The sequence below is a fragment of the Ascaphus truei genome, chromosome 18, assembly GCF_040206685.1.
Source record: "Ascaphus truei isolate aAscTru1 chromosome 18, aAscTru1.hap1, whole genome shotgun sequence".
Taxonomy (NCBI): Eukaryota; Metazoa; Chordata; class Amphibia; order Anura; family Ascaphidae; genus Ascaphus; species Ascaphus truei.
The window spans coordinates 11,519,320-11,529,593 of record NC_134500.1 but is presented as its reverse complement, the minus strand read 5'-3'; the positions used below and the strand labels follow the sequence as shown (position 1 = coordinate 11,529,593).

General features: G+C 45.7%; 1 protein-coding gene across 1 annotated transcript; it reads left to right on the top strand.

Annotated features, from left to right (window-relative positions):
* The first annotated feature begins 444 nt into the window (after positions 1-444).
* On the top strand, positions 445-1,380 carry LOC142469259 (olfactory receptor 2G3-like). Its single transcript, XM_075576204.1, has one exon. The coding sequence runs from the start codon at positions 445-447 to the stop codon at positions 1,378-1,380; it is 936 nt and encodes a 311-aa protein (XP_075432319.1).
* The last annotated feature ends 8,894 nt before the right edge of the window (positions 1,381-10,274 follow it).

Below are 10,274 nucleotides of genomic sequence, written 5' to 3'. Positions count from 1 at the left end.
CCTGTTATACAAAAATGATCACATTTGATGTAATTAGAAAATACATCAGTAAGTTTGCACCGTAGGTAATTGGTATTCTAATAATAAAAAAGTAGTGTTTCTCTCTTATAGTCCTATCACAGTTCAACTGCTGCTTGGCAATGCGTCACTGGTCACCCTCCGGCAGGGACAGTTACATAGTAACAAAGTAGATGAGGTTGAAAAAAAGAGACATCCATCAAGTTCAACCTATGTTAAATGTAGTTGACAAAGATACTCACCCTATGTTTGAATTTATATCGATCAGGAAGGGTTATGATGTTTGCTTTTCCTTGTCCGACTCCCTTTGATATTTATTTATACATTATAATTGTAGCGTTCATTTAGTCCAGCACAAAACACGAATATTACTTCATTACTGTGTCACTGTGTCACTTTAGCTCCAGAGTAATGCCAGCGACTAAAATGATCCCGGGAAATTGGAGTTCAGTGTCTGAATTCATCCTGCTGGGGCTCTCCAGTCAACCGCACATACAGATTGTGATGTTCGTGGTGATCTTGACATTTTATGTGATATCACTGATGGGTAACATCATCATTATTTGGATCAGCAGAGTGGACCGGCGGCTTGACACCCCAATGTATTTCTTCCTGAGCAACTTATCCTTCTTAGACATCTGGTACACATCAAGCATTGTCCCCAAAATGCTGGTCAACTTTTTGTCAGTGAAGAAGACGATTTCCTTTGAGGGTTGTGTAATCCAAATGTGTATCCATCTTTCCTTGGGGGGGACAGAGTGTTACCTTTTGTTAGTGATGGCGTATGATCGTTATGTAGCCATATGCAGTCCCCTACACTACACGAACATTATGCATCCGGTTCTCTGCATGGGGATGGCAGGCGGGTCCTGGATGGGAGGCCTTATAAACTCATTAATACACACCGTATTTGCATTGCAGTTACCCTTCTGTGGTCCTAATGTAATTAACCATTTCTTATGCGAGGTGCCGGCTTTGTTGGAACTGGCATGCATGGACGCCTCCCTCAATAAGACGGTCATTTTCTTCTGCGCTATTGTGGTGGTCATGGTCCCTTTTTTCCTGATCCTCATTACTTACGCCTTCATTATCTCCAGCATACTCAAGATCAGTTCTTCTGGGGGACGGAAAAAGGTGTTCTCTACGTGCGCTTCCCACATCACCGTGGTCACCTTATTTTACGGGACCATAATATTTATGTACATGAGACCTGGAACCAGTCATGCCCTTACCCAAGACAAAATGGCCACTCTGTTTTACAGCGTCGCCACCCCAATGCTGAATCCCCTTATCTACACCTTCAGAAACAAAGATGTGAAAGAAGCATTGGTAGCAACCACAAAGAGAAAAATTATTTCTTAGAAGGACCTAAACATTTACTGAACATACCGGTTTTGCCCGATTATAAGGCAATGTTTTTTTCAATAAAGCTAGGTTGAAAAGTACATACTCGCCTAATAATTGCGCCCCGCCCACTTTGCGAGCCAATCAGCAGTCGGATGTATGAGGTAGGAGAGGAAAACGGAGGAAGCTCCGCCTTGGGGGCCTGAAGCAGCCATGTTGCTTGTGGCAAGAAGCACAAACCGAGAGAGACAGACACAGTGTGTGTATGTATATGTATATGTATATGTATGTGTGTAACCTTTTTTATTTCCAGCTAGTACTGAAATTAGGGGGTCGCCCTATAATCGGGCAAATGCGGAATATACGTTTTACAAATGGGCATGCAAAAGGATTACTCTCCCTCCTATCAGTGTTCCTCTCTCTCTCTGTAGCTAAACTATAAGTCTACCTTCAATGTGCTTCAACAGCATGGAGACTACACTGCCTTCTCACGTACACCTACATACTAATCCTAGTTGCCCCACACTAACATTTTTAGTTTATTTCACTGTGTGCCATCTGTTTCTCTCACCCTATAGTACTGTCATTGTAAGCTTCAAGGGACAAGATTTCCTACATCTGCTATGCCTGGTGCCACGATCTCTTTAATGTATACCGTGTGCTACACTTTATCTGCATGCGTTCACGTAAAGAAAATGTATACACAAATTTTTTTTCTGGTTTTGCCAAAATTCGGTTTGTTTGGTTTGGGATTTTATCTAAATATGGAGAACCCTCCCCCGCCCCCTCAAAATACACAAGAAAATGGTAAAATAGCCCCAAAAAGCAAGAACAGTGCTTACAATAAGAATAAAATCATAACAATTAGGACATGAAAATAAACAAAAATATAAGTTTAAAACTTTGGTGAGAAATACCTAGAGATGCCGTTTTGGTTCTAAATAATTTGGAGGTTTGGTTCTGACCACGTCAATGGCTTTAAGGCCATATTCTAGATCAGCTGCTGCTTTGGCAAACATTTTCAGACCTCTTCCTCCAAAATATTTGTCCAAATATCGTCTAATTTGACATTAAAAAAATATCAGATTATTTTGTTGAGGGAAGAGGTCAGAAAAAAACGGGAAACCGGAGATAAAATGCTGTGAAAATGTCCTGAAGTTCTAACATTTAGTCAGGTATATATCGAAATACAATATATACCTGGCGTAATACATACAAATTTATTGTTAATACCTTAGTAGACATAGTGGCCAAGAAGGCATGCCAAGGTAGCTACGGGGTTAATACACATAATTACCTCCCCACAACACAAGCGGGGTTATTACACATAGTTAATCCTCCCACGTCCTCCCCAAACTGTCTACACCTAACAATACACACTGAAAAAAAATACATATAAAAAAACTATATATATATATATATTTATACATAAATATGGGTTTATAAACCCATTGAGTGCCAGTGAGATTACCTATTACCTGTCAAGGTGAGCTTAGGTAGCCACATTAGCACTCAATGGATACATTAAATAAAAAAAAAGATACATTGACCAAGTAAAGATCACTAACCCAAACCATGTTGAAAGCCGTCATAGTCTTTAGGGTCTCCTGTGCTACTCCAATAAAGGGCAGATGCCCAACCATTAAAGAAAAACCCCTGAGAAATATAAAATAAATTGTACATCTCGACATGGAGACCTCAACTTGCTTGAAACACGGGATCCTCTGCTGCTCGAAGAATCTTCTTCTGCAAATATTGATCTATTTTTTTTGCTCTTTTCGAGTTACCGGATGTGGCCCTTCATCGCCCTTCCTTTATTATGCGAGGGCTCTGTCCATCTATAGGGCCATCGGATACCAACGGCATTTCATATTCAAAGCATTGGTTGGCAAAAGCAATGCCGTCATAACACAGGGGCGCTTAACGTGTTAAAGCAACCAACCTGGTTACAGTAACAACTGTTCCATTTCCACGTGTTACACCATGACTCCAGGCTCTATAACAGGCCAGGGCCCTTGTATAATACAGGATGTAGCTGGCTTGGGCGCCAAGCTACCAGTTGACTGGTTTGGGCTGCCCTGTAGTATGTCAAATAAGAAAGAGCAAGGCCTCCTGCTCTAGTAGGAAGGGATAACGTGCGTCTGCTGATCCTGGGTTTCTGGTTATTCCAGATACATTTTGTGATGAGGACTAGAGTTTAAGAGTTTCAGAACCTATAATGGGAAAAGGAATGGTTTGGAAGAGGTAAAACAACCTGGGTGGCAAGCTCTTGACTGAATTCTCTCTATCCAAGAGATGTCAAAGTTGGACCATATTTGAAGGTCGTCACGAAGAGTCTTCATCATCCGTGGATAGTTAGACTTGTAGAGTGAGCTATATATACTCCAAGATATTTTATCGCTGTTTTTTCCCAAGCTAAAGTCAAACATTTGTTCTATTAATTTAACCATTTCCTTCTTTAGATTAATATTTAAAGCCTAGATTTACTATTATTGATCTTAGACCCTGACATTTTGTTGAAATGGGAAAGTCCGTTGAACAGGTTAGGCAGAGAGATTAATGGTTTAGAAAGTGTCAGAATTATGTCAGCAGTGAAGAGGGACAGTTTAAATATCTTATCCCCTTCCGGTAGACCTGAAAAAAAAGTTGCGCAGGTGTGGCCAGGGCGATACTGAAGTGGGCGAGCCTATTGGTATATCATTTCATCCCTATATACCAATAGGGACCACATAGTATCTACACACACTTTTAATAATGCAACACCATGTCACAATTCCACACCTACTCACACCATTGATATACACTCCCACTCCACACACAGCTTTTGTAAAGCGCTGTATACACTGTGGGCTATTTATTTATTTTCATTCTCTCTCTCATATCCAGGGAATATTTAACACCTAAAGTCATAAATGGCACACTACACAGGAGGGAGGAATGGGCTCTGTTCACATTCCAAGATGCACTGTTTTTGAGTAAACCCCTTGCCTGCTTTAATCAATGTACCATCGCCGGAAGAGATCAGTGTATCTCGAACGCTCGCACAAATAAAAGCATTTCGTCAGCCACAGAACGGAATAGTCTATTCATTTTTGATTATATATCATATGGCTTAGATATGAGCACAGTAAAAAGTTTGTTGCATTTGAGGGCATATGGTTATATCCGTGTAAGCTGTGTGTGATTACTACACTGGGAAAGGATTCAATAGGCAAGAAACATGCCTCGCTTTGGCTATTTGCTTGTATTAAAGCAGCAATCCCATCCAGAACAGACATTTTTTTATCGTATTCAGACCCGGAGCTAAACCATGCCATTTCCAGCTCCCAGAATGCCTCAGTTCCAGAGATACACTTCCTGGATTTTCCAAGATGGCACCAGTAGCCATCAAATAAGAAGTCTTGTAGTTTGGCTGCCATGTTGAAACACCCGGGAGGGTGAGGAGCTACCCAAATCCGTAGGTATCTTGGGAACCGGGGTCAGAATACTGTAACATATGAATTTCATTCCTGGATGGACTTGCTGCAGTATGAAAACTGTAAACCTCGAGCTACCAGGATTGCTACTATATGCCAGGTCCCCGCTGGCTACTGCAGTGCCCGCCAGGGACAAGAGCCCTCCACTCAATGGCGCCGGGCTCGCTGCAAGGGGGGGGCTGCCGCACCGCGCCGAGAGTTTCTCCGACTCTCAATAGAATTTAGAGCAGGACTCGCGACAGAGCGCTAGGCCACGCCCCCTGGCAGTTCAGCCAATGAGGCGAATCTGCCGGGTGACGTCATGGCCACGCCCCGTCTTTCCCCCTGCAGACCGGGGGATCGGCTGCACGCGCCGCCGGGCGCGCGTGCAGCAGAGGCCCTGGGGCTGTAGCCATAGAAAGCAGAGCTAACAAATGGATCCTTACCAGTGGGGGACCAGCAGCATATTGAATAATTTCTGCCATTTTAACCACTTTTTCCAATACTTAACCCTTAGAGAGCCTCGATGACGTACCAGATACATCATAGCCCAAATGGTCCTTTTCTAGTTAAGTCAACCCTTCCACCTTAGTTTAGGTCAGGGGCAGATCATGTGATCACTGCTAAGCAATCACATGACCGCTGGGGCTGATGGACCCTCTGGAACGGTGACTTCCTTCCCTTGTTCTTGATCACCGGAGACTGAAATCAGTGGAGATAGACACTTACCAAGAGAACTTCATTGCTCTTTATTAAGTACGTAGATTTAATGAGTTGGTCTCTCGGGAAATCATCCTGAGCAGGATGCGTGCCATCTATTGAAGGGAGGATTATTGATTCTCACGGGTGCAAAGAAAAGATTATACGCACACATTTTTATTATGGAAATAAAATCATCTGTCAATGAAATCAACCTACCTCGTCGTTTTTTTTTATTTGGTTTCTGGGTTTACCTTCTGCTTCCTTCAAGAAGTCTTCTGGGACCAACAGTAAGAGATGCTGTGCGATACTAGTGGCACGATGGCACAGCCAATGGAATGCTAAGAATCAGAAACAGAAACTGTCCTTAATTAAGCCATTATCATTAACAAATTATATCTATCTATACATATATATCTATCTATCTTTACATATATATCTATAGATATATATCTATATATATATAATACTGAGTTAAGTTATGGTGAGTAAAAAAAGTGACAAAAACCCTCCACAGGAAAGCAAATATGCAAATATAACTGTATGCTCATCTGCATGTCTTAGGCAGGTCTGCAACCCCCGCCTTTCCCCATTATCACCCAGCATACAGCACTTCCACTGCAGCAAGGGATTCTGGGAAATAACATACAAATGAGCACACAGTGTCACTTTTTGCCTCAATAACCATTTTTAACATGGTTCCCTATAGGCTTAAGCTTGCTGCATGGTCACAGCTTTGAGCACAGCCAGGGTTAAGGTGCATACCCAGAAAACCACCCACAGACAGCCGTTTCGACCTTGATGGGTCTCATCAGTGTGGGGTTGATTTTACTGGGAATGCAAGAGAGGCTATGGGATAGGCTAAACCATAATACTGAGTTAAGTTATGGTGAGTAAAAAAAGTGACAAAAACCCTCCACAGGAAAGCAAATATGCAAATATAACTGTATGCTCATCTGCATGTCTTAGGCAGGTCTGCAAACCCGCCTTTCCCCATAACCCTGGCTGTGCTCAAAGCTGTGACCATGCAGCAAGCTTAAGCCTATAGGGAACCATGTTAAAAATGGTTATTGAGGCAAAAAGTGACACTGTGTGCTCATTTGCATGTCATTTCCCAGAATCCCTTGCTGCAGTGGAAGTGCTGTATGCTGGGTGATAATGGGGAAAGGCGGGGTTGCAGACCTGCCCAAGACATGCAGATGAGCATACAGTTATATATCTATATATCTCTATATATAGATATATATCTATATCTATATCTACACATATACATATATACATATATACATATATATATATATATATATATATATATATATATATATATATATATATAAATATATGTAAATATATATATATCTTTACATATATAGATTTGTAAATATAAATATATATATATACTAGCTGAGAGCCCCGGCGTTGCCCGGGATGTTTGTGGTGTGGGTGTGGCATTTGGGTGGGGAGTGGTCCACGCGGCCCATGTGCGGTGGTAGTGCTGCTGTGGCTGTACTGATGGTGATTGTATTGGTGTGCTGATTTGGGAGGGTTTGGTGCTGATGTGGGGGTGCGGATGTGGGTGTGCCGATGGGGGAGGTGCAAAGGTGGCGATGTGTGGGTGCTGATGGTGTTGATGGGGGCTGGGAATGGTGGGGAGCCGAGAATGCCAGTGTGCTGGGGGGGCATGGGATACCGGTGTGCTGATGTGGTGGTGCTGGGGTGTGTGTGTGTATACATGTTTGTGTGTATACATTGTATGTGTGTGTGTGTATACATGTGTGTGTGTGTATGTGTACGTGTGTGTGTATGTGTATACACGTGTGTGTATACACGTATGTGTGTGTATACACATGTGTGTATACACACGTGTGTGTGTATACACACGTGTGTGTGTATACACGTGTGTGTGTGTATACACGTGTTGTGTGTATACACGTGTGTGTGTATACACGTGTGTGTGTGTATACACGTGTGTGTGTATACACATTTGTGTATACACGTGTATACATGTTTGTGTGTGTGTATACATGTTTGTGTGTATACATTGTATGTGTGTGTGTGTGTATAAGTGTGTGTGTGTGTGTGTGTGTACATTTGTGTGTGTGTACACATGTTTGTGTGTGTATACACATGTGTGTGTGTGTGTATACACATGTGTGTGTGTGTGTGTATACATGTGTATGTGTGTATACATGTGTGTGTATACATGTGTGTGTGTATACACATGTGTGTGTGTATACACATGTGTGTGTGTGTACACATGTGTGTGTGTACACGTGTGTGTGTACACATGTGTGTGTGTATACACATGTGTGTGTGTATACACGTGTGTGTGTGTATACACGTGTGTGTGTATACACATGTGTGTGTGTGTATACACATGTGTGTGTGTGTATACACATGTGTGTGTGTGTATACACATGTGTGTGTGTGTATACACATGTGTGTGTGTATACACATGTGTGTGTATACACGTGTGTGTGTGTATACACGTGTGTGTGTGTATACATGTGTGTGTATACATGTGTGTGTGTGTGTATACATTATGTGTATGTATACCTGTGTGTATACGTGTGTGAGTGTATACGTGTGTGTGTATGTGTACATGTGTGTGTGTGTGTATGTCTCCATGTGTGTGTGTGTATGTCTCCATGTGTGTGTGTGTGTCTCCATGTGTGTGTGTACGTGTACATGTGTGTGAGTATATGTGTACATGTGTGTGTGTGTGTACGTGTCTACGTGTGCATGTGTGTGTGTGTGTGTGTGTATGTGTACATGTGTGTGTGTGTGTGTGTGTGTGTACGTGTCTACGTGTACATGTGTGTGTGTGTCTACGTGTACGTGTGTGTGTGTGTGTCTACGTGTACGTGTGTGTACGTGTGTACGTGTGTGTCTACGTGTGTGTCTATGTGTGTGTGTGTCTACGTGTGTGTGTTTGTGTCTACGTGTGTGTGTTTGTGTCTACGTGTGTGTGTTTGTGTATACGTGTGTGTGTTTGTGTATACGTGTGTGTGTGTATACGTGTGTGTGTGTCTACGTCTGTGTGTGTGTGTGTGTCTACGTGTGTGTGTGTGTCCCTGTGTGTGTTTGTGTCCCTGTGTGTCCTTTGGCCCGTGACTCCGCCTCAGGGAGAAGGGGGGGGTGGGGGGGGAGGTGGTGGGAAGGAGGGGGGGGAAGGGGAGGTGGGGGGGAGGTGGTGGAAAGGGGGGGGGGTGGGGGGAGGTGGTGGGAAGGGGGGGGGTGGGGGGGAGGTGGTGGGAAGGGGGGGGAGGTGGTGGGGAGTTGGGAAGGGGGGTGGGGTTGGCTTTGGGGGGTGGAGGTGGTGAGGTGGTGGGAGGTTGTAAGGGGGGAGTGAAGGAAGGTGAAGGGGGGGGTGAACGGTGGGGGTGGAGGGGAGGTGAAGGTGGGGGTGGAGGGGAGGTGAAGGGGGGGGGGGTGGAGGGGAGGTGAAGGGGGGGGTGGAGGGGAGGTGAAGGGGGGTGGAGGGGAGGTGAAGGGGGGGGGGTGGAGGGAGGTGGAAGGGAAGTGGAGTGAGGGGAGGTGAGGGGAGGTGAGGAGAGGTGAAGGGGGGTGAGGGGAGGTGAAGGGCGCTCCCTCACCCGTCCGGCAGCTCCCTCACCCGTCCGGCCGCTCCCTCACCCGTCCGGCCGCTCCCACGTGGTCTGAGGCGGGAGGCAGCTTGTTGTGGCCGCTCCCCCGCTGTGTCCCGGGCGCTCGCTCCCCCCGCTGACTGTAGCGGCGCCAGGGGGGTGGAGGGGGAGGTGAAGGGGGGTGAAGGCCGCTCACTCACCCGTCCGGAAGGTCCCACGTGGTCTGAGGCGGGAGGCAGCTTGTTGTGGCCGCTCCCTCCGCTGTGTCCCGGGCGCTCGCTCGCTCTCCGCTGACTGTAGCGGCGCCGGGGGGGGGGGGGGGTGGAGGGGAGGTGATTTGAAGGGGGGGTGAGGGGTGGGTGAAAGCCGCTCACTCACCCGTCCGGCAGCTCCCTCACCTGTCCGGGCCGCTCCCACGTGGAACTGAGGCGGGAGGCAGCTTGTTGTGGCCGCTCCCCCCGCTGTGTCCCGGGGCACTCGCTGCTCCGCTGACTGTAGCGGCGCCGGGGGGGGGGGGGGGGGGGGTTGAAAGCGCGGGAGACACGGGGAGAGGAGGAGGCTGATTTCGGGGAGGAAGAGGCGGAGGCTCCGGCGGGTATGTGAGGCCCCCCCCCCCCCCCGGGTTATACATGCTGCTAATGTACACACACCCCCTACTGTGTGTGTGTGTCCCTGTGTGTGTGTGTGTGTGTGTCCGTGTGTCCGTGTGTGTGTGTCCCTGTGTGTGTGTGTCCCTGTGTGTGTGTGTGTGTGTCCCTGTGTGTCCTTTGGGCCGTCACTCCGCCTCAGGCCAATGAGAGGTGTGCGGGGGCGGCCCAAGGGACCAATGAGATTTCCCCTAGGGACACCGGACATCCAGCAGGCAGGCATGCATGCAGGCAGGCAGGCAAACATACAGTGCTTTCACTAATATAGTATAAGATATATATATATATATATATTTATATTTACAAGTACTTTATTTATGCAATTTCTTTTTTTTCCCCAGGGAATACACATCTAAATGATATGTTACATTGTGCATTCATATAATTAAACAGGCTTATTAACATTTGTTACGTCAGTGATTTTGGGCACTGTTACAGCTTTACATTACATTATTGTGTTAAAAGGAATGTATGCTAAGAGATCCATTTAAACAGGCAGTGCAACGTAGCATTAGCCCGAAACC